Raw genomic sequence first — 25,706 nt, 5'->3', positions numbered from 1 at the left:
TCAGTAATAACATTAACACACAACACAAGAAAAATCCCAAACAGAGTTAGAAAACCAGATTATGATTTGATAAATTATTTGTCAGCAAAATGACAAATATCCAATCGTTGGAACTGGAGATATGGAGTCTTGAGGATTTCGCAAAAGTAGCACTTATAACCACAGAGCATAAGCTGAGTTTATCTGGTCACCCTAGACTGGGGCAAAGTCAAATGTTCAAGCCTACTGTGATGGAGTGCAGGCTGGGTACAGGATCAGGTTTGGCCCACAGAATTGTCTATTCCAAAAAGGAGCCAAGAGGGAAACAGAGAACCAGGGCTGCCCTCCACTCATAAACCATCAATATCAAAAAAACCCTGTCCCTTTAGATGTTAAACGTCAGTATTCGTATTTCAGTAGCAGAGAGGTCAACTGTCAATTTCTACTGCTACACCACCAGGCTTAGTAGTTTATTCTTTGGGTGTATTGCTGAATCTCGTCCAAATTTCTTAACATAAAAATTAGGGAAATTCCTTGTGAGCTTCAAAAAGACAGTCAAACAGAGCTCAAACAGATGTCTGGATCAATCATTTGCACAGTATATCAAAAAACACATACAACCAATGTGAAAAAATGTGTGGAGAACAAAATGACCCCTCACGGGCGCACCACCCTCGGGGCAACTGGCAGGTAATAAAAAGGGGGAAAGTGTCCCTACGAAGGTTGGGAACACCCGGGTTGTTTTTGGTACCCCTCACACACCAACAGGCTCCTTGGTGTCATGCTTCATCATTGGGGTCCTCGCACCCCTCTACGGGATGCGGTGTGCTGCGACCTACGGTTACATGGGAGCACTTATGACGGCTATGTGTGGTGTAGGTGAGGGAATTTTATGTGAGTGCGTAGTGGGGTTCTTAGTGGGTGATGTTAAAACGTGCCTGGCTCGTGGGATGTCACAAAAAACTTTATTCGGCCCCCGGGCTGGTACTATTAAAATGGTGAGAAGAAGAGGTAAATAGCGCAAACAATGTGCGCCACCTCCTATGTGTGTGTCAACATGTTTCTTCAGGACGGGGGTAACAAAACCCCACCTTACTCACGTTTTTCTACTTTTTCAGAATGTATTACTAAAAAAGTGAGATTTACAAGTGCAGGTAATACAATGTACCTACTAGATATCCGCAATTTAGCTGACCTGTAAAAGGAAAGGGATAACATTTTTTTTTCAGGTGGTCCGTTCCTTAAAAACCATAGGCATAGTGACCTGTGGATACAGTCAGAAAGAGTGCAGCTCGGATTCCTAGACACGTTGGTGTCATTCTACATGTGAAAACGTGCCTGTTGTGAAAGTTTAGGAAAAAAGACACTTACTAGACAAACACACATAGAACATAAATCGCACACTCATTTTTAGGCGAATTTTGGGTTGTCATTAGCTCCTGTGGTTAGAGTAGGCAATATACATATCGGGAAATCTCCGTGAGGGTCACAGTGGGCATAACATACTGTTTTTTGCGAGTCTGTTGCCCCATGAGACCGTGAGAACGTAGGGGTTCCTCGCGCTTCCTTGCTGCCTGTGAGGAATGAAGAGATTTACTATTTTGCTCGGTACTCGCATATTCGTAGAGGCGGTAGGTTGGTTTGCGGTCGTCATACTCATGAGTCTCTGAGGAGAATCCCTCTTGGCTGCTGTAGTGACCGTATTTTTGGTTCTATTTCTGAGTGATGATGACTTTAAGCTTGCTACCATCCTGAATCTCTATTCTTGGCTTGTGTTGGTCCTTTTCAGGCCTTTTTCCAGACCTAGAAGCATAAACTAGAGGATAGCTGGTTAATATGATGATAGATCCCTTATTATTGACTCTAATCCATCTATTGCCTATTGGCTTTGACATAATTATGTGTCCTTTCATCATCCTACCTATAGTAGAGGGTGGATCCTGTAGTCCTGACTTTATATTACATATTGGTATGGTTTGTGTATGTACTCTGACAGAGCTAAGTGTTATTTCATCCTTCTCAGGCCTACAAGGCCCAGAACTAGAGAGACTCCATTTTGCTTTCTGTCCCTGCAGACTGAGATGCTTGCAGGGTAAAGGTGATGTTTTAGTTATGAGGTGTTGTTCGCCCTTTGACAACTGGAGAGAACCGGCCAGAGCTGAATCTAATCAGGAAGTGTCTCTGGGCTCAGGTCTCTAGACGAAACAAGCAGCTGGTCACTGTGGGAGCGTCTAGAGCAAGGAGCCTGGTACATGGAATCAGTGGGAGGAGGCTTCTGGCTGGAACTTTCCATGAGGAGAGAGCATTCCATATTAGTGAAGTGCAGAGGCAGAGTTAGTGAGTTGGAGCAGAGGAGAGAAGAAGACAGTCGATGCTTGGAACAGAGAGAAGTTAGTTTGTCAGTTTGTCAGCGAGTCAGTTGGAGCAGAGGAGAGAAGAAGACAGTCGATGCTTGGAACAGAGAGAAGACAGACAGACAGTCATTGAGTTGGTACCAGAGAGAGAAGTCAGAAGCAGTTGTGAACAGATGGTGTTTTGAACAGAGAGAAGTGAGATGATGTTTGGAACTGAAGGAAGCAGTCAGAAGCAGTTACTTATCAGAAGGAGTTGTGATCAGCTGGAGTCTGAAGTGATGCATTTTGGAAGAGACTGAAGTTATATCGTGGATTAGTCTGTGGGAGCAGCTGGAGTGAATTGGACATTGGAGCTGAGATAATCAGACAGAGTGAAGAAGCTAGTGGAGCGAACGGTTATCAGAGCGGCAGAAACTATTAGGCTGAAGCTGGAAGGTGGAGAGAGTTCGTGGGGGAGAGGAATCCAGTGCAGAGTGATCAGCGCAGATGCGTGTCCAAGAGTGCAGGGGAGGATCTGAGACGAGCTAAGGCACAGACGAGAGAGGAACCCAGATGACAGCTAGAGCAAGACTTCATACTAATCAGGTGATACCCTTCCTGTAATATAGTTTGCTTTACATTTAAACATTAACCTTGTCCTTACTGTATTGCTAATTCTTTTTCTTTCAGCGGAGTGCAGTTTAATCCATTCCCTCTTTAGCTATTTACAGTCAAATACATGTGGATGTGTTATAGTAATAAAGCTTTACAGAGACCCCGCAGATATGTGTATGTGTCTATTCCCATTTTCCTTTGCAGGCTATATGTTATAGTATAGTGTTATATTGCTATTGTTGTTGTGATAAATAAAGTACCCCAGTTCTTAGTGAACCGGCATGTGCCTCTTGTTCTTGTATAATAAAGGTAACCTGTTCTTCTAGTCAGGTACTGTTTTGTGAATGGACGCAACCCCCGATCAGGTAAGCGGTAACTGAATAATGAGGGAGAAAGGAGCCCTTCAAATAGAGAATAAGTTGTACACAGTGTAATTTGGCCATTCTTGTACCACATAAAATATATGAGATATTCCCAGTAGGTAGAGAAACTTCCCAACAGAGAGAGAGAGAGAGCTAAATGTATTCATAGGAAATTGATCGCCGTTGTAAGGCGGCGTTAATGAGAGCACCAAGGGGGAAACTGGTGTGTAATGAGATTGCCTCTAGGGAAAGTGGCGTTAATGAGAGCACTGATGGTGGTCAGTGTGTATACCCACAAAATTGTGGCTTGTGTATGTATGAAATAGTGAGAGCACCAGGGGGGACACTGGTGTGGATACCCACAGGATTGTGGCTTGTGAGAGCACTGGTTGCGGTCAGTGTGTAATGGTAAGTAATCAGAACTGCCCCAGGGTAGATTAGTCTGGGCCCATGTGGTCGCGAGACTATATTGTAGGAGTGTGGTGTAGGGCATGGACGTCCTTAGTAATCAGTGAGTATTCCTAGTAATCCCTGTAGATTTAGTGGTGTTTCTGATGATATGAGCTTGTATATTGCTAATTCCCCATCCTCAGGTAGGTACCCAGGTGCCTGGATAGATGAGTCCTGAGGAGGGAGGTGGTTGCGTTTCGGCTGGGTTGGTGGTGTCTTGTGAGCTGATTCTATCTGGTCCGAAAGTCCAGTCGTTACAGCTGCCCCTTACGCCGGCTCCGTTGGTTGTGCCGAGGTGCTGCTTAATTCTATTTTATACCACTAGTGACCTGCCGATTATTGAATAATTGGCAATTGAGTTTACCGGATATGTCCGTATTTGGTTTCCCTGTCCTTATGCAAGTATCATCGCTTCTGCCATGTCTGCACATGCGCGCCCGTAGGGAAAGGGGAGCGCATGCGTGTTCTGTTCGGAAGCGCTTAGTTCTATCGCGCATGCCTGGGAAATGGTTATTCTGACACTGATCTTACTACCGTTTTGGTGTATTGATAGTAAAGTGTTCGTGCCTGCTTACAAGGTTCGATTTAGTCTTCAAACAGTACTGTCTTATCGGGTCTGTACAGCCTGCCCAATGTCGTTCCAAAATAGTTACCAGGGTTTTTACACTTTTAGCTTGAAGGCATGTTAATAGAAAAACCGGCAGAGTGTCAGTCGGTTAAATAAAGCCCTCCTATTGACTAAACTACTCGGTTTTCTTTTCAAAACATGGTTACTACGGTATGTCAGTACTTGGGTAGGACTCAACATTATTTTTATTAAAAAAAGGGGGGGACAATTTGTTTTGAAAAAAGGCCCAATTACAGTTTATCTTGCTCAGTAAAGTTGGGATTTCTTCCCCTATGTCTGTGGCTCAGGTGTTGAGTTGGCCCCAGGAGATGTCATAGTTCAGACCCGTGACATGGGTCCCGAGGCGGAACACCCATTGTTGTTCTTTCTCAAAAAGACCATTTTCAGAGGGTAATTGTTCAATTACCGTCCACCTGATATCATTGACGCTGTGCTGCATCTCCAGGAAGTGTGAAGCCATCTTAGTGGTACTCTTCTTGCAGCGAATGTTGCTCTTATGTTCATTAAGTCGTGTTTTCATTGCTCTGGTGGTCATGCCAATGTATTCGAGGTCACAGGTGCACACAATCATGTAGATTACGTTCTTGCTGTTGCAATTAGTCAATTTTCGCTGATCACACTTTGTTCCATTAGCAAAAGGCAGCTGCTTGCTTTTTCTGGTCAGGTGACAGCTTGCGCAGTTACCACATGGAAAATGCCCTTGTACTCCAGACTTCTCATTTCACAAAACACTAAACAAATACATTTCCAGTGCTCCACTGATTCTGTAGTGACTTGCAGAATTTAATTGATTGGTTCATGTCTGACAACCAAGTGAGAAGTCTGGTTGAGGTGTGAGAAACAACACTCACAGCAGAGCAAGTTACAGACATGATGGCGACTGTGGCTCGGTGCAGACAGCTGGTGAGGCAGGGTCCTTCATGGGTGCAGTTACACAGGTGGATCCAGGCTGAAGAGCAAGGGGATGACCTAGAGCTGGATCTGTCCTTGCTCTGAGGAAGCACTGATCCATTACTGAAGGATCCCTGATCCATCCCTTATAAATCCACCAAGGTTGTTCCAGCTGCCTCTCTGCCGAGCCGATCTGTTGTGGGGATGGACCCCATTCATCTGTTCTACACGCCGGACCCTTGGATGTGGGAATGTGCCTATCATGTGCCAATAGTGGATTGACAAAATGATTGTACAAGTCCAGAGAGACATCCAGGAAGGCGATCTGATCCTGGTTAATGACTGACAACCAGGTGGCAATTTTCTCATGCTGCAGAGAGCCACTTAATGTAGATCACATAACGGCACCTGGTGACTGCGACCAGAATCAAACTCAGCACTGCTCAAAATGTGCCTACCTTCAGGAAGAGTCAAAGGAAAACATGTTCTAGGACAATTCCTGGATTAGTAGAACATCTACAGTCGGAGCACAAAGACTACTGTGATGCAGGTTCAGGCCAAGAGAATCAACCTCGAAGCTCACAGCCAAGGAAGAAAGGCCCAGATTGAGACTGTTCCCCCAGTTTAACTGTCCTCGAGCCCTCAGCAGCAGGGGTGTTCCCTGGGACATGGGGTCTCTGGTGCTCCTATCTGAGGCGTTAGGACTCAATACCGGCTTTGCTCTAAACCTCAACTAGATATAGAGACGATTCCATTTAGACAATTGCCTCCATGACTCCTCGCAATGAAGTGCATGTTTTTGTTCTAATCGCATCTTCAGGATTGTGGAGGGACGTTATGTTGCGTATTTATCAGGGAATGTTAACCCTTTCACTAAAGCACTGTGCCTCCCTCTTGGTGTGTGATTGCACTGGTAACATGAGACCTACTACAGTGGGAGTTAAAAGGGATGTGTTTGAGTCAATTAGTATACAGAAACAGCAGATTCAGCCTCAACATTAAGAACTTTATTTCAAGAAAGTAAGTGGCAATCTAGGAAGTTCCTGTACTCTGCGCTTCCCTATCGACGACTGTTCTCTTCTCTGCGCGGGCCCTTACTTTGCCCCTATTATGGTACAAAAGAACAACTGAAGAGTGACGCACAACAGAACAGACATGATTCGCTCAGGCGGTCCGTCCAAACCTATAGTCTGTACCTGCCCTGCATGCCAAGGGCCACACAGCTTTACCGGGAACCTGGACATAATCTAATAACACCGCCAATCAGAAAACCACTATGCAATAGCACAATGAAGCATTCAATTCATATTACTCAGAGCTCAGTCGTTTTTCAGTGACATAACATTTGCGATGAATGGCTCTAATGAACACAACAGCCAAACCTAATATTGCTCTTGCCCTCAGAATGACTGGCTACAAAAAAGTGCCAAAGCGGTCTCAGTGTCATCTCCTTCATCTCCTACCGCAAAAGTAGGCCAGCCACACCATATTCATGACCTTTAGCACACATACCTAGAACACATTCTGTAACTCCATCTCCTATATTTCTAATGCATTTCATAAGGTGTTACTTTTTGCTCTACCGTGTGACTCATTTGAAAAAACTCTGTAGTTTTTCTTTTGTAATTACTTTACCTTATATGTGTAGTTTAGGGCATCTCCCTAAAGCACACACGCCTTTATTCTCAAAAGTATTCTTATGTTATATACTATAAGCAAGCTAACAAGTTTAGCAGGTTGAAAGGCAAGTCCTCCAAAAAATACAAAAATAACGTATTTGCAGTAGTGATGTTAAATGAAACATACTAACTATATGCAGTGCAGTGAAACACATACCAATCCAGACAAACATTCCTGCAGGGTACAGGGTCATAGTAAAAGAATTATCCAAGAGTAATGTTCTAGCTTATTTTTAATCACAAAATATCATAAGTGAAACTGAAAATATGTTTTAAGTAAAAGAGCTAAAATCTGTGAAGGACGTTAGCGGGTGTCAAATAATGGTTGACAAAAATAAATGTGTTCATTTTATTTTGCCACATTATCCAACCTGGCTGGCATTTGGCCTGACCGCATGTGTGACAATTTCAACCAGTTGTGGCATTTTAGCCAAAGGAGCTTGCAGTCTGCAATTTATGATCCCATCCCTACGCAATTTAAAGTTAAACCTACAAGTCCCAAAATGCCCCTTGCTGCTGGCTTACAACAGATCACATGGGGCCACTTGACAGCTCTGAACACATTTAACGAGGCAATTACTGCATATATAATCCGTAATCTCTTTCAACAGCATACTCAGATATATATGATTGCTAAAATGATAGATATCCTTTCACCTAAACACTATCTACTTAGCTCTTCTGCCAGAAAGGGGGGTGCGATGTTGGGTTATAACAATGCCCAACTCTGACTTCTACCCCATGGCACAAATGGCCACAGATGTTTCGGATTGCCAATTACAGCGGGGATCAAGGCCACTCTGCTGGTTGTTCTCATTAGAATCGCAGCAGTGGCTTTCAGCAAGATGCTTGCTTGTTTTCTTCAGGGCCATACTTCTCTCAGCTGCAACCTGGAGCGCCCTCTGAGGGTTCCTTCGGGAGTGGGGGTGGAGGGAGCCCCACGGTTTAAAGACCTCCGGTATAGTCCTGGGCAGTGTCTCCCATGGGGAGCATCATTTATTCTGGTCCCAACCTCTGTTGCTCCACCTTGTATCTACACCTTGTGCTCCTCTGCAGCCTCTGGAATGGGAAGCAGTGCAGGTCTTGCCCCGTTGTTGCCCTGGATTTACGTAATAAGAGGAAGGAGTCCCAGTAATCAAAGAACAATTTACAAGGCAAAAAATAAATCAATCAAGAAACAAATCTGTTCACATTGTTTTAATCACAATGTGAATGTTTATAGCAAATATATAACGTATCTTAACACGTAAACATAGTTCGTGTAGTGCCCCAAATATAGTGGAGAGACAGGGGAGGGGGGAGTGATCCTGTGAGGAAATAGTGGAGGGAAGGAGAAAGAAAATTTTTTGTAGTGACAATTAAATCAGTCAATATGCATCATTTGTCCATACTACACAGTGTGTGTAGAAATGGGGACCACAAGGTTCAATTTGTTATTTCAACAAAACAGCATACTCCACAAAGTTCAGATAATGAAGGCGTTAGGGCGTGGAGTTGATAATATGAATAGTTGTCGACGTTTCAACCCTCTATTGTGCAGGTAGAGTTGCTATCCTTGCTGTGGGGTCTTCATCAGGACAAGGGTGGGGACACACCTATTCAATGTAAATATATAAATTAATATTGGGAAATGAATCCCTATATTGTTCCGAGGGGAAAGCACATCAGTATTAGCATAAGGTCGTAGGGGACAGAATCATTCCTGTGCCACAAAATTAGAGCGAGTATATTCATACGCCACACAGTTAATATGGGTATAGTTAATAGACTCAGTGGATTTTAAGTGCACCTTAAATAAAAAACAATTGAAATTGCGCTAAATCAGTTGATTACATCAAGGAGTTTCTTTGGGAAAAAGATGGGAGTGTAGCCAGTCCGAGGTGGGCGGCAGCAAACGGACATTTCAGTACCCACTGGCTATGGAATAAAATTAGCTCAAGGTAATGGTAAGACCGAGCAATTATTCGGTGTTAGCAAGTCAAAATAAACTCACCACAAAGTAGTATAAACTGGACCGTGGTACCGTCTAACGGCGTGGTCCGAATGAATCGTCTATGCAAGAAAAAGCTGTTGATATACAATGAGGGCGGGCAATTAGACGAGTTTGAGTATACAGTAATTGGTGGTAGAATCTAAAATAAGAGTGGGGAGCTTACCACGAATTAGTATCGGGCCGACCCCAATTCAATTTAGTGACCTGGTCCGAAGTACCAGCAATTATAGCGGAGCTGGGGAGTGTAAATACAGAGGACCAGAATTTAGCAGAGGAGAGGCTAGCAATACCACATCCGTTAAGGTTAGTTAGGGAGTTGCACTCACCAAGAAGACACGATCAAAATAGGATCGTAAGGGGGTCTGGCCAATTCACACGGGTGCTTCGTAGATTGTTCTAAAAGTAAAGGACCAGAGTCTTAGCACAGGGGAGGCTAGCTATGCACCACCAGTCAAAGTTAATTGGGAGTTGAACTCACCAAGCAGAAGCGATCAGAGTACGACCGTGTGAGGTCCGGTTCAGTCGGACAGAGTGCTTCGTAGAATAAACTGCAGGTAAAAGCGGGAAACAATGTTGAGAGATACCCATCAAGGGGTAATTATTTCAACAGGCATCCAACAGCTAAGAAAAGCGCTTACCGGGTTAGAAATCAATCATGTGATTGTGGTAAGCTCCCCACTCTTATTTTAGATTCTACCACCAATTACTGTATACTCAAACTTGTCTAATTGCCCGCCCTCATTGTATATCAACAGCTTTTTCTAGCATAGACGATTCATTCGGACCACGCCGTTAGACGGTACCACGGTCCAGTTTATACTACTTTGTGGTGAGTTTATTTTGACTTGCTAACACCAAATAATTAATCGGTCTTACCATTACCTTGAGCTAATTTTATTCCATAGCCAGTGGGTACTGAAATGTCCGTTTGCTGCCGCCCACCTCGGACTGGCTACACTCCCATCTTTTTCCCAAAGAAACTCCTTGATGTAATCAACTGATTTAGCGCAATTTCAATTGTTTTTTATTTAAGGTGCACTTAATATCCACTGAGTCTATTAACTATACCCATATTAACTGTGTGGCGTATGAATATACTCGCTCTAATTTTGTGGCACAGGAATGATTCTGTCCCCTACGACCTTATGCTAATACTGATGTGCTTTCCCCTCGGAACAATATAGGGATTCATTTCCCAATATTAATTTATATATTTACATTGAATAGGTGTGTCCCCACCCTTGTCCTGATGAAGACCCCACAGCAAGGATAGCAACTCTACCTGCACAATAGAGGGTCGAAACGTCGACAACTATTCATATTATCAACTCCACGCCCTAACGCCTTCATTATCTGAACTTTGTGGAGTATGCTGTTCTGTTGAAATAACAAATTGAACCTTGTGGTCCCCATTTCTACACACACTGTGTAGTATGGACAAATGATGCATATTGACTGATTTAATTGTCACTACAAAAATTTTTCTTTCTCCTTCCCTCCACTATTTCCTCACAGGATCACTCCCCCCTCCCCTGTCTCTCCACTATATTTGGGGCACTACACGAACTATGTTTACGTGTTAAGATACGTTATATATTTGCTATAAACATTCACATTGTGATTAAAACAATGTGAACAGATTTGTTTCTTGATTGATTTATTTTTTGCCTTGTAAATTGTTCTTTGATTACTGGGACTCCTTCCTCTTATTACATTGATCACCCAGGTCCCAGTGACATTAGTTGGGTACAACCCCCTATTTATACCCCGCCCTGGATTTACAGCACACATCCCGTGCAATCCTGTATTTTTTCTAGAATGGGGAGCACAGTAGGAGGCTGGATTAACTAGGGTGACCAACAGGCATGGGTGCAAATTAAGGACGGTGAGTGTAAAAATTCAGTACAAGGGGTCAAAATTCAAGACAGAAGGTTAAAGACAAAAGGTACATTTCACGGACTGTCCGTGATTTGGATCTCACGTCCGTTGTCCGTGAAGATCACTTTTACGGACACGTTTCGTCCATAATTTTGGGCATTGCAGGGAGCAGAGCTGTTCCCCTGCAAGAAGCCTCAGCTCCATGATGGGTGTAACGTTCTAGTGGTCCGAGGGTCTCGGCTGAGACCCGGAACCACTTCCACACATTGTTGCACCTTCAGGCCAGGTGTGGCCTGAAGGCTATAAATAAATGGTCGGAGGTCGCTCAAGACTTCCGGTCCGACCAGAGCTCCACTGTGTCTGTGTCCCCTCATTTCTGCTGCTGCGCATTAGGCCCATGTACAAGTCTGGCCAACTCTAGGGAGAAACTTCGACTGGCGACGAGGGTGGGATAGCCCTGTCCCTACCTGAACACGACGTCTGTTGCAGGCTCAAGAGCGAGGCACCAGGCAGCACACGAGTCCTTCGCGAGACCGGCGCCGGAGCTGTCCCCGTCCAGGACTGCGCAAGAGGCGACCCCATTGAGAGCTTCAGGTCCGGTAAAGCAGCGGGGGGCCATAGCTGCATCAGGCACCGGGAGACAAGAGCAGGCAAGTGCGAGGCCCAAACACCGGGAGACAAGAGCAGGCAAGCGCGAGGCCCAAGAACGCTGTGGAGGTCGCCGCAGAGCCCTGCGCATGCGCACACGCGGGCCGACGTCTCCGAAAGCAGAACACACGCGGAGGCCGCGCGAGAGTCACAGCGCCTGCCCAGCAAGCAAGGAAAGCATCGGCAGAGCCTACGACAGGCGGGGGAAGGTCGCGTCCACACACCAGGCCCCAGCCGAGGATAGTTAGCAAAAAGAAAGAAAAAAAAACAAGCATTGGCAAAACCCAATACCGAGACAGAAGACAACACAAAGACACGATCAGACGCATGCAAGTCAGCGAGCAAGGGCAAAGCACAACGGTTCAAGGGACAACGCAAAGAAAAGATCAAACCCCAACAAGCATTGGCAAAGCCTAAACAGGTGGTACTTCAATACAGTGTTCAACACCGCACATTGCCAATCAAATGTCCAACACACAGGATAACAATGCAGTGCCACAACAAGCTGCTGCAGCGCAGCCTCCACCCCAACAACAAGTAGCAGCACCAGCACCACTAGTAGGAGCGCATGTTCAACACTCCGCACACGCGCAAGTGCCGGCATCGCCACCCTTCAGTGGACTAGCAGACCCTTCAACTGCCGCGCCCAGGTGGGCTGTATGGCTAGGGAGATTAAACAATTATTTCATAGCCACGAGGGAGAAGGATAACGAGGTGAAACGATCCCTGCTACTTCATTTTGGGGGAGAAGAGATATACAAAGTGTTCAAGCACCTCCCGAACACGGGAGAATCCGAAAACTATGACGCAGCAGTTCAAGCACTCAATGCACACTTCGATCCTCAATTAAATCCACATTACGAAAGATTCAAGTTTAGGCAGTCCCGACAACGAGAGGGCGAAACCATGGATGCATTCCACGCCCGCCTGCGTGAGCTCGTCAGCACGTGCACAGAGGACGACCAGAACAAAGAAGTCACCGCCCAACTCATTCAAGGATGCAGAAACAAACCACTGAGAACGCTGATCCTCCGTCAACCCAAGATCACGTTAGAAGAAATCCTATTATTAGCAAGATCACACGAGCTGTCAGATGTGCGATCATCAGCAATGGAAGCAGCACTAAACACCAACACAAGCTCTGGAGCGACGATCAAAACGGAGAGAGTCGACGCAATCAGCACGTCTTCACGGGGCGGAAGAAGCAGATGGCCGACCCGGACACAAAGGAAGTCGCAGTGTGGCTACTGTGGACGGGAAGCACATGACGCGGAAAGCTGTCCTGCAAGTGGAAAGACCTGCTCAAACTGCGGGATTCCGAATCATTTCTCCAGCGTGTGCCGAGGGAGAGCCAGAGGACGAGGACCGTCGGGAAAGAAATATTTACAGGCTGATTATTGTTTGTTGTGTGTAACTGTACCTTTGCTCTCCCTCCGGCTGTGCCCCTGCTTCGTTCACGCGACCATAACGCCATTTTGTTGTTCTGTTTACCTGTGGCCCCTGTCTCCTCCCCGCTCCCGCCTCCCGGCAGCCCCTCCCACACACTGGTATTACTATCTAGCCCCGTCCTCCGTCCCACCGTGACCGTCTGGACTTGCTCCACAGCGGTTGCTCCCCTGACCCTCTGCCTGCCCTAGCGACACTTGCTGACCACACCGCCTGCCCTGATTGAACTCCTGGCCACCCGGACACCGGCTGCATCACAGAGCGCTTCGACCACTACCAAGCGCGTGGTATCGTTCGCATTGCACTCACTGCTGCTCATTGGCTCTGCATAGCGGTGACTTATTTACAGGCTGATTATTGTTTGTTGTGTGTAACTGTACCTTTGCTCTCCCTCCGGCTGTGCCCCTGCTTCGTTCACGCGACCATAACGCCATTTTGTTGTTCTGTTTACCTGCGGCCCCTGTCTCCTCCCCGCTCCCGCCTCCCGGCAGCCCCTCCCACGCTCCGCCCCCTCCACCATCCATTTATGGCCAATGCCTCCACGCGCAGCGTCCACGCGCTTCGGACACGCTGAAGGTGCGCCAAAGGTAAGCCCGTCTACGCCCGTCCGCGCCTGGACCGCGCCCAGCGCCAGACCCCCTGCCCCTCGCGCTGCCCAGCCCCCCCGCGTTACCTACGATGCCGCCACCCTCCTAGCCCTTAACCCCGGTCGCGCCCCCAACTGCGTCCAAGCCGCTCCTGGACGCACCCATGGACCGTTCTCCTGCTTCTCCTGCAAATTTAGCGGCACCGACAACATCTCCGCTACGACCACACCACAGATTCCCGACCCCAACCACCTAGAATGCATCCTTCTCAACACCCGCTCGGTCCACAGGCACGCCATTGACCTTTGGAACCTACTAGACACCATCTCGCCTGACGTCGCCTTCCTAACGGAAACATGGATGAACGCTTCCTCCGCCCCTGACATCGCCATCGCTATCCCTGATGACTATAAGATCACACGCAAGGACCGCACCGACCATACAGGAGGTGGAATCGCTATCGTCCATAAGAAAACAATCCGCATCTCAACCAGCTCTGATGCCAACCTCGCCAACTCCGAACACCTTCACTTCCAGATCCACATCGACCCCAAGACCACACTCAGAGGCACCCTCCTCTACAGACCACCAGGACCACGCGCAAAATTCAGTGAAGACGTCACGGACTTCATCACCCCACACGCGCTCCCCTCCAAAGACTACATCCTTCTAGGAGACCTCAACTTCCACCTTGAAAAGATCAACGACCACAACACCGCCACCCTCTTAGACAACCTCGGACTTAAACAACTGGTCACTTCCCCCACCCACATCGCAGGTCACACTCTTGACCCCATCTTCACCTCCAGCAACCATGTCTCCTTCAGCCACACTACAGATCTCCTCTGGACTGACCACAGCTGCGTTCACTTCACCTACAACAAGCCCAAACCCATCAACCACCTCCAACCAACTCTACAAAGAAACTGGAACAAAATCACCACAGAGCAGATCTCCACATCACTCCTTCAAACCTCCCCAGCCCTCTCTTCTAACGCCAACGAAGCCGCCTCCAACCTCACCCTTTGGTTATCCAACACCGCCGACACCTTAGCACCACTGAAAAAACGTCAACACAAACTTGGCATCAAGAAGGCCTCATGGTTCAACGACGACCTCAAGAAATCCAAGAAACTGTGCCGCTCCCTTGAAAAGGCCTGGAAAAAAGACCCATCCACCAGCAACAAGGACGCCTTCAAAAGCGCCATCCGTACTCACCACCAACTGATCCGAAAAGCCAAGAAAACAGCATTCAAAGATCGACTTGACAACAACGCCCACAACAGCAAGGAACTTTTCAACATCGTCAAGGAATTTTCCAACCCCTCGGCCAACTCCAACGACATCACCCCCTCTCAAACCCTCTGCGATTCCCTAGCCTCTTTTTTCCACAACAAGATTGCTGACATCCAGAACAGCTTTGACAACCAACCCGGAAGCCAACCCACCCTACCATCAGCTGACCATCTTCCCCCTGTTAACACCCTTAACGCCTGGAACCCAATCTCCACTGAGGACACCATCCGCCTGATGAATTCCATCCACTCAGGATCCCCCACAGACCCATGCCCCCACCACATCTTCAACAAAGCAGACTCCGTCATAGCTCCGCACCTCCGAGACGTCATCAACTGCTCCTTCAACTCCGCTACCTTCCCAGAAGATTGGAAACACGCTGAACTCACCGCCCTTCTGAAAAAACCAACAGCAGACCCCACCGAACTCAAAAACTACCGCCCCATCTCGCTTCTTCCATTCCCGGCCAAAGTCATCGAGAAAGCTGTCAACAACCAGCTCGCCGCCTTCCTCGAAGCCAACAAATCACTCGACCCCTCACAATCTGGCTTCCGAGCCAAACACAGCACTGAGACCGCCCTCATCGCAGCAACAGACGACATTCGAACTCTACTGGACAATGGAGACACAGTCGCCCTCATCCTCCTCGACCTCTCTGCAGCCTTCGACACAGTCTGCCACAGCACCCTTTTACAACGCCTCAGAAACATCGGAATCCAAGGAAAAGCACTGGAATGGATCACCTCGTTCCTCACCGGAAGAACCCAGAGAGTCCGCCTCCCACCATTCAAGTCCGAGGCCTCTGAAATCATCTGCGGCGTACCACAAGGATCCTCACTCAGTCCCACCCTCTTCAACGTATACATGAGCCCCCTCGCGGCCATCGCCCGCCAACACAACCTCAACATCATCTCTTACGCGGATGACACTCAACTGATCCTATCTCTCACCAAGGACCCCAGCACCGCTAAAACTAACCTACACGAAGGAATGAAAGAAGTTGCCGAATGGATGAAACAAAGCCGTCTGAAACTGAACTCAGACAAAACAGAAGTCCTCATCTTAGGTAAATCCCCCTCTGCATGGGACGACTCCTGGTGGCCGGAAGCCCTCGGAAAGGCACCCACCCCGACAGACCACGCACGGAACCTTGGCGTCATCCTGGATTCTTCACTCTCAATGAACAGACAAGTCAGCGCCGTATCCTCTTCCTGCTTTAACATTCTTCGCATGCTCAGAAAAACATTTCGCTGGATCCCCTCCGAAACAAGGAAAACAGTCACCCACGCTCTAGTCACGAGCCGACTGGACTACGGAAACACCCTCTACGCAGGTACCACCGCTAAACTCCAGAAGAAACTACAACGAATCCAAAACGCCTCAGCCAGGCTCATATTAGACATCCCACGCAACGAACACATCTCTGGCCACCTTAAAGACCTCCACTGGCTACCCGTCAATAAGAGGATCACTTTCCGACTGCTTACCCACGCACACAAATCACTCTACGACATCGGACCAGATTGCCTCAACTCTCGACTTTCCTTCTACACCCCCTCCCGCCAACTTCGCTCTTCCAGCCAAGCCTTCGCCACTGTACCTCGCATCAACAAGACCACCATGGGAGGCAGATCCTTCTCATACCTGGCTGCCAAAACATGGAACTCACTCCCCGCTTACCTTCGCCTCACCCAGAATCACCTAGCGTTCAGAAAGCAGCTTAAAACGTGGATATTTGACAAATAATCCACCTCCCCTTCCTAAGCGCCTTGAAACCCTCTGGGTATGTAGTGCGCTATATAAATATTATGACTTGACTTGACTTGACTTCCACTGCGAGGCAAAATGGTGGTCCAAGTAAAAGCAGAAGAACACGAGGTCACCACAACGTTCCACGTGGTAGACAGAGAAGCAGACCTCCTCGTCGACAGCCACACGGCAGAAGACTTACAGCTAATCGCGTTCGCCAATGCTGTCAAGAGCATACAGGTTGACGAACTACTGCTACAATTCCCAACCCTATTCCAAGGATTAGGCATGATCAAGAGGCCGCCAATAAAATTACTCATCGACAAAACAATACAGCCCATTGCTCTCCGGCACAGAAGAATACCGTTCCATCTCAGAACGGCAGTGGAAGACGAGCTAGAGAAGCTAGAACAACAAGACGTGATAGAGAAAGTCACTGGCCCCACCCCGTGGGTTTCACCTATGGTGATCGCCGAAAAACCCCGTCAACCGGGAAAGATCCGCATCTGCATAGACATGCGCATGCCCAACAAGGCAATCAAACGAGAACGACACCTCACACCGACAGTAGATGACATCTTAGCAGACCTCAACGGAGCACAGTGGTTCTCTAAACTTGATTTTAACGCCGGATACCACCAACTCCGACTAGCGGAAGAAAGCAGGTATATAACGACATTCTCCACGCACCTTGGTTTGCGAAGATATAAGCGTTTGAATTTTGGCATCTCATCAGCTGCCGAAATCTTTCAGAACACGATCAAAGAAGTGCTGTCCGGATTGCAAGGGGTACTAAATGTCAGCGACGACATCCTCATTCATTCAAAAACCAGCGAGGAACACCACCAGAGGCTACGTGCAACACTGAAGCGACTCTCGGAGCATGGTGTCACACTTCACCGAGAAAAGTGCAAATTCTTCCAAAAGACGGTGGAATTCTTTGGTTACATCTTCGATAGCAATGGAGTGAAAGTAGATCCACGCAAGTCACATGCCATCAAGCATGCGCCAGCCCCATTGACAGCGTCTGAGGTGAGGAGCTTCCTAGGGATGGCGCAGTACTGTGCACGTTTCATTCCTGGCCTAGCAACAATCGCAGAGCCACTCCGTGCCCTAACAAAAAAAGATGCACAGTGGAAATGGGGTTCCGAAGAGGAGCAAGCATTTGCAAAGATCAAGGCAGCGCTGTTAGACACCACGACTCTTGCATATTTTGACACAGCCAGAAAAACTGAGATCCTAGTCGATGCCAGCCCAGTGGGGCTTGGAGCACTACTCACACAAGAAGCAGAGCCGGGAGTATGGACACCCTTAGCATTTGCCAGCAAAGCGCTAACAGCCACCGAAGCTCGATACTCACAAAATCGAGAGAGAGGCGCTAGCAGTAAAATGGGCCTGCAACCATTTCCACTTATATGTAGCAGGGTGCCCATTCCGACTAGTCACCGACCATCAGCCGCTGATACCCCTATTCAGAGGAACAGCCCCACATCCACCTCCCAGAATTGAGAGGTGGGCAATTCAAGTACAACAGCACCACATGGACCTTTTCTACCGGCCAGGCGAGAAAAATCCAGCAGACTTCCTATCCCGTCATCCGGCAGCAGAGACCATGGAGTCAGGGGAGGAAGAAACTTTGTTTGAGGAAGAAATCAACCTTCTGGCACAGAGTGCGTGCCCTCAAGCCATGTCAATCCCATTGATACTAGAACATTACCGTCAAGACAATGTGCTACAGAAAGTGACAAACACCATCCAGACTGGAACATGGCAGGGATTTTTGAAAGACAACCATGACTGGTCAGAAGTAGATCGCACCAGAATAGGACACATGTGGAAAATCCACAACGAACTCAGTATGGCTGAAAATGGACTGGTCCTCAGAGGACGCCGAATAGTAATACCCCTAAGTCTGCAAGAGCACGCCACCACATTGGTGCATGCGGGGCACCAAGGGATACGACGGATGAAAAGTCGAATGAGGGAAAAGGTGTGGTTTCCAGAGATGGATGTCAGTATTGACACATTAGTAAAGAATTGCCGAGCATGCCAACTCACCAGCAATCATGAAACTCCAGCACCCATCGTCACCGAGGAACATGCCCCAACACCTTGGTCCTGGGTTAGCATGGATTTTGGGAGTTTCCCTGATGGGCGTACAACAGTCGTGCTCATAGACTCATTTTCTAAGTATCCTATTGTGGAGCTAGCGGAATCCACCAGCTTCAGGAATGTCCAGCCCATTCTAGACAAAGTGTTCGCCATGTTTGGTCGCCCCCAGATACTCAAAACAGATAATGGGCCCCCATTTCAGGGAGGCGAATTTCATGACTTTTTGAATAGCTTAGGAATCAAACATCATCGCATAACACCACAGTGGCCGCAGGCGAATGGTGAAGCCGAGAGGTTCATGCGGACCATTAACAAGGTATTGAGAATAGCCGGAATAGAGGAAAGTGACCCAGAGAAAGCGTTGCAACATTTCCTTGGGGAATACAGAAGTACGCCCCACAGCACAACACAAAGAACACAGTGGTCACTGATGTTTGCAGGAAATCGACAAGACAGTCTCCCGATGACCGATGGTTGGACAGCAGAGCCATACAAGCCAGAGGAGATCCAAAGGAGGAGGAGGGTGAATAATGACAGAGCGAACAAAAAGAGGAGAACATGTAGTCGAATCCTAGCACCAGGAGACACTGTGTTGCTGAGAACCCGACGGCCGGGTGGCAAGTTCAGAACGCCATATGAACCCGACCCATGGGTCATCAAAACCACAAAAGGCACCGCAATCACCGCGCAGAGGAATGGAGAAGAGGTAACTCGCAATGTGTCCTGGTTTAAGCGGATCCCCGCAGGGTCAGTAGCAGCTGAAAGAAACCCCGAAAACCACACGGACAATATGCCCACTGGTCGATGCGAGGATCACACCCAGGAGCCACAACATGAAGGGGAAACGACTCCGTCGGCTGCAGTATCACCAGCGCAATCCCCTATGCGAGCAGTGACCCCAGCGAGAGGAAGGAACATGTACCATCTCAGGCCAAACCCTAAGCCCAGTCAGAAACTGGCGGACTTTGTGTGCTATTCGTGAGCAACTTTGAACTTGGAGAAACAAGAACTAACTTGGGAAGGGATGTAACGTTCTAGTGGTCCGAGGGTCTCGGCTGAGCCCCGGAACCACTTCCACACATTGTTGCACCTTCAGGCCAGGCGTGGCCTGAAGGCTATAAATAAATCGTCGGAGGTCGCTCGAGACTTCCGGTCCGACCAGAGCTCCACTGTGTCTGTGTCCCCTCATTTCTGCTGCTGCGCATTAGGCCCATGTACAAGTCTGGCCAACTCTAGGGAGAAACTTACAATGGGGTCACATCACTTTCTTCCTCTGACCACAAGAGCAGCTCCCCTCTCCGCCTCCTTGTCATTCTGTCTGCCGGCTGATTGTCACATACAGAATGACAATGGGCCAGTCTGGGATGTTAAAGCATGTGGTGGGCCTCCTCCAGCCTCAGTCTAGGGCAGGGCATTCGGTTTGATTCGTACAAAAAATGTTGCACCTCACGAGATGGAAGACATGTACAGAATCCAGTTCATGAAAAGATGCCACAGAAAGAAGTTAAAAAGAAGGGGTTATAGTTATTTAACAGTCTCATCATTTTAGAACTGTAGCATTTTCAATACTATATACAAGGAAACCATAGTTTCTGCTTTTTTATTTAATACAACTAAGAACCATTGACAAAGCCAATAGTCCTGGCTTCTAGGTGCAATGTATTATCTCTGTGGATGCAATAACAGAAGTAGCAGAATACCAGTCGGGCAGCACACTATGCCAAACACAGATTTTTACCTTATGTTTTTTAAGCCATGCTGTTAAATACATTGGACACGCCCTTTGGAAAGACCCCCAAGTATTTTCAACCCACTTAAAGCCCTGGAAACAACACCATATCACAGTAACCTCAGGTCCTGGCACTGTGCATCATGCATGACTCATGACTTCCAAGTTTCATATTGCCTATTTGAAGGGGCTTAGTAAACCCTCCCCCCACCCCTTGTATGAGGAACTATAGCAGGGTAGAGTTCTTGATGGGCTTCTTCTGTCTGCAACTCTGCAGACAAAGGCTCAGCTCATAATTAATGTGAACAGGTGGGCCAGTAAGTAAATGAAGGAATGGGTGAATGGCTGGATGGATTAGTGAAAGGAGGAATGGATGAGTTAAAGGGTGAATGGATGGATAACGAGAGAAACAATGGATGGATGAAAGAGAGGGTAAAGAAATAGATGTAGGGGTAGAATGGATTGCTGAATTGATAAGTGAAAGGGTGAATGGATAGATGGAGGAGTGAAAGGGTGGATGTAAGGATAGATGAGTGAGTGAAAGGGAAGGCAGACGGGCAAAAGGATGGATGGATGAGTGAAAGGATGGATGGATGAGTGAAAGGATGATGGATGAGAGAAATGATGGAGGAGTGAAAGGATGGAGGAGTGAAAGGGTCAACGGATGGATTCATGAGTGGATGGGTGGATGGAAGAGTAAAGGGATGACTAAGTGAAACGGGGATGGAAAGAGAAAGGGAGGATGGATAGATAAGTGAAAGTATGGATGGATGTTTGACAGGATGGATGGGCATATGGAGGAGTGAAAAGAAGGATGTAAGGATGGATGATTGAAAGAATGCATATATGAGTGAAAGGGAGGGTGAAGAGCTGAAAGAAAGGATAGTTGGATGAGTGAAATGGTGAATGGATGAATGAATGGACGGATGAGGGATTGGCCGAATGGATGGATGAGTAAATGAAAGGAGGGCTGGATGGGTTAAAAGGTAAATGGTTAATTGGATGAGTAAATGGATGGATGGGTGGAAGTGTGGATGGATGAATGAAAGGATGGATGGATGGGTTAAAAGGATGAATGGATGATGGATGGATGAGTGGAGGGATGGATGAGTGAAATGAGGCGCTGCTCCCATGCCACCGGGAAGAAGTGCAATCAGCCTTCCACTTGCCCAGAGGCCATGAGAAATGCATGTGGGCACAGCTCCCTGCAGCCCTTCTGCGGGGAAAGGTAAGCAAGACAACATAATCTTCAGATGCAGACAACAGCACCGACGTGACTCGAGTCCCTTCCACTAAAATTGCCCCTGTGGCCCTGCCCACGCTACACATTTATGAGTCAATGTCTCTATATTATGTGTGTGTGATGGAATGCACGCCAACACCCTTTCGAACATACTTTGGATAGCACTATAAAAGAAATTAAATACACATGAGAGAGGTTCTATGTGAAGATGAGGAGCACCATTGAGGGTGGTAGCAAACCTGGACTGACCATATCTGGTATTGGGTGTTTCCCTGGGAGGCTGGTAAGTTGGGGAAGGCAGTTTTGTTACTGGGGGCTGGCACTGCAAAGTTCCTTGTATATCCAGCATTTTCAGGCAACAATAAAAGCGTCACGATAACTCTGGTGACTAATGTGCCCACTGGAGAGAGATGGGAGTTTTGTTTAATGGCAGATGTTAATCATCCAAGGTAGCACAGAGGGTTAATATGGCTGCTGCAAAGAATGTGTACAATGCACATCAAAGAACAGTATTTTATGTGCAGAGCTTAGTGGGATAGTGCTTTTGTCACTGAGATTCTTTTGTTACTGTGCAGTTCATTAGTTACATATGTAATCTAGCACAGTGAGCTATGAACTGCCATCAAAGGGTTGCATGCAAGCTGCATGGTGCAGGTTACAAAGTTATGTTTTTTTCCTGTTTTTCATTATCCTGATGTTGCTAAAAAGGGTGTGTTTGGGTACAAATAAGTTCTTATCATTAAAGTCAACGTTAACTACTGTGTTATGTTCTGGATCCTGTGTTTGGGCTTCTTCAGACGAAGCACTTTTACATAATGCCTACCAGTATGGGTGGCGTGCATCCTACACCTTGTAGTCTCCATTGCATTATGTAATATTTTCAATACAATGATTTACACATGTATGATTCATTGTCTCTGTAGGAGTGTGCAATGTAAAGTGGTCTGACACCCTACACTGGTATGAGAGGCGCTTTAAAACAAATGAAACACATGTGAGAGAGGCCCTGTAGGTGATAGTGAGGAAAGCATTGAAGAGCCCCATCAAACATTGTCGTACTATGGTGAAGGGTAAAGTCATCATTTACTATGCTTTTGAAGTCAATACAATTGAATACAGAATGACAAAGGCATTGTAGAATGCACCATCTTTACACAAATGATCTAGGGAGTGCAAAAACAAAGGCTGTATGTAAAACACAACTTCTAAATATCTACAAATGAACTTTGCAAATGTTTTAAAACATATCAGCAGTTCTGAAACCACGAATGGACCACTTGTTTGTCATTCAGAAGTGTGCTGGAAACAGGATCGAAACAATCAAGACACTTTAATTGGTGATGTTCAAATGATACAAATTTGCCGAAACCACATTTCCACACATTCGCATTTATGCGCTGTATAGTTTTAGCAATAAAACTGCATGTTGGCATTTTGCTTCCATTCCCGGGGAAACGAACCAGCTGTTCTGCGCTACCGACAGGGCGCCTTGGGTGGGGGTAGCTTTACGTACCCAGGCTGCTCACACTACAGGTACCTTACCTTAACGAGCAGCCCCACGGGAACAGACTGCGGGGCCCACTAGTGATACTCCTAGGGTCACCCCACTAGAGCAGGACCACTTGGTCTGCTCCCTGATTGACCCAGTGAGGTTGTATCTCTCTCCTTTATTTTATTGGTTTTTTACTGTGTAGTACAAGCACCCGTGGTCCTGAAGAATTGCCAGTTGGGCAAGAAACATGTCAACCTATTTAGAGGGTTGAGTTAGCCCACTGTGCCCCTCACAGTCCCTATCTCCCCTGCCACCCCTTTTAACTAAGGGAGTCAGCCACGTGAATAAAGAGCCTTGTGGACTGACCCACCTTCTTTTAATCTCACTATTCCCTCACGACTACACTTTCACCAGACCCCTCTCACGCACTCAACCATTGGCTGGAACAAAAGAACGCCAACAAAGAGCGCCTACGGCGCCCGTCGGCCATTGCAGCGCCAGTCTGACGAGGAGCAGGAGACCAATGATGAAGCATGACACATAGGTTTCTGGGTGTGTGAGGTCTTCTAGTTCTAACAAGGGAACACCCTGTTCCCTGCTTCTTCTCTACTCCCATACACACACATACCTCTTAGTTGTTCGTTTCCCCGGGGAACTTAGTACTCTTTTGATAATTAGTTGACTGGACAAGTACACTGGACCCCGTTGTCCACAGGTGGTTCCCACTTTTGTATTGAATTTTGCTTCCCTTCAACAGAAAATGTTCTGTGTGTTAAAGACAGTGCCTCCTTCTGACCTACAATAATGCCTCAACAAGGTATACAGTTTCTAGTCTGTAGCACACTTCTATGTATCAATGAATGTAAATGTAAATGTAAATGTAAAGTCCATTTATATCGCGCTAACAATCGCTCCAGGGAGCATCTCGGCGCCAATAAAGGGACAACCAGATGAAAAGGTTGCCTTACTGCTTAAGGAGACCAAAACCAGAGTCACACCAGTGAATCTGCAGTATACAGCTCACAGAAATTAAACCGCCCAAGCAGTATACTATTTCCCATATATAGGTAAAATAAGGAGGGCTGATATATGGCTAGCCAGGGTATGATATAGCAATGTCAACTCCTATCTAACCGTTCCAACCCACAATAATACCATAACGCACAGCAGTGTGCAGCCAACTATAGCTCACGCAGGCTGGTTAATGACTCCTTTTTCCTGCTTCATGCTCTTACCCTCACACAAGACCTGTCCGCTATGGGTCTTATCCATCACTCAGAACTGTACCGGCCCCTATGCAAGTCATCACCAGCTCAACAGGCATGGAATACCTGAAGCGATCTGACACATAAAGCTGGCCACTCGGAGGACTGCACTCTAGGGGCGGCTCTAGGCTCATGGCGGCCCTGGGCAGGGAGTGTAGGTAGGGGGCCCCGGAAGAGGGGGTCTGGGCGGGGCGGAGCGCGGAGCCCAGTAAAGAGGGGGGGGGGGTCAGGGTGTTTGGAAGTGGAACAGCGCCGGAGGCCACTAAATCCCTGCCGGGGGCCACCACGCAAATATGTATCCATCCTCAGAGGATTATTATATTAAGGATATATATTGGCGTGGTGGCCCCTGGGGTTTGGGTGCCCTGTGCAGGTGCACAGCTTGCACATGCCTAAGGCCGCCCCTGCCAGCACTGCAGGTCCCATTTAAGCAACATCCCATGTGGGACGCTTTAAATGTCACAATGGCGCTGATGTGTCTGTAAAACTGACCTTTTGTTGCTAAGTTTTGTCCTGAATTTTTACAATCACCGTCCTGAATTTGCACCACTGTCAGTTGGTCACCCTATTCCCCACCTCTATAGCAGCACACATACCTTGTGCTCCTGGGCAGCCTCTCGAATGGGGAGCATCTTGTGAGTCTTATGGTCACGTGAGATGCTGCAGACCACACAGATGGGCTCCTGGTCGTCTTCACAGAACACTTTCAGTTTCTCTTCGTGTTCTCTGCACATATTCCCCTCCTCGGGTGTTGCACTCGGTATCTGAAGCTGTTTAAGGATTTCCACCATGTTCGCCAGGTGCCTGTTGGGCCGGAGGGCTTTGTTTTGAGAGATTTCTCTGCACTGAGGACAGGGGAAGTCTGTCTGCAGCCCCTCCCAGCACCGAGTGATACAAGACAGACAGAAAGTGTGTCCACACTTCGCAACCACGGGGTCCGTGAAATATTCCAGACAGATGGAGCACGTGGCCTCCTCCTTCAGGCTCTGGACAGGAGCCGCTGCAGCCATGTTCTTGCCGGAGAGGAAGAGGTGAAGTTAAGTTTCGTTTCTCCCAGTTTGTGAAGTGGGAGTGTCTGTCTCTCCTTCCGTAGACGCCTCCCACCTCACTAGCTTCTACACAAATGCACACAGCTGCCCGTACATGTTTGTCTGCAGCTCAGAGGGGAGTGTCAGGGGGTGAGCTGAGATCGAGTGCAGCAGAGCTGGTGTCGGCCTCTCACCTGACACTGTTTGCAGCAGAGCAGGGGCGGTCTGCATCTGAGCTGGGAATAAACGAATCTGCACTCGAGGTGTCTGTCTGCAGATGAGCCAAGGTTCCTTGTATCTGTG

The 25,706-nt window shown here is 47.6% G+C and overlaps 1 protein-coding gene across 3 annotated transcripts in view; it reads right to left on the bottom strand.

Annotated features, from left to right (window-relative positions):
* The window catches only part of LOC147717654 (E3 ubiquitin-protein ligase TRIM39-like), a 286,591-nt gene extending 261,160 nt beyond the window's left edge, over positions 1-25,431 (bottom strand). For 2 of the 3 annotated variants that reach the window (XM_086924444.1, XM_086924446.1), the window contains exon 1: positions 24,972-25,418. In XM_086924444.1, coding sequence (XP_086780570.1) covers positions 24,972-25,385 — 414 coding nt within the window. In that variant the 5' untranslated portion in view covers positions 25,386-25,418. Of the gene's footprint in view, positions 1-24,971 lie in introns of all 3 variants that reach the window. The other variant, XM_086924445.1, reaches the window with a different exon arrangement.
* Positions 25,432-25,706: the final 275 nt, after the last annotated feature.

Source organism: Lissotriton vulgaris, chromosome 5, assembly GCF_964263255.1.
Source record: "Lissotriton vulgaris chromosome 5, aLisVul1.2, whole genome shotgun sequence".
NCBI lineage: Eukaryota > Metazoa > Chordata > Amphibia > Caudata > Salamandridae > Lissotriton > Lissotriton vulgaris.
Note: the sequence above shows the minus strand (reverse complement) of the source record. Positions and strands in the feature narration are given on the sequence as shown.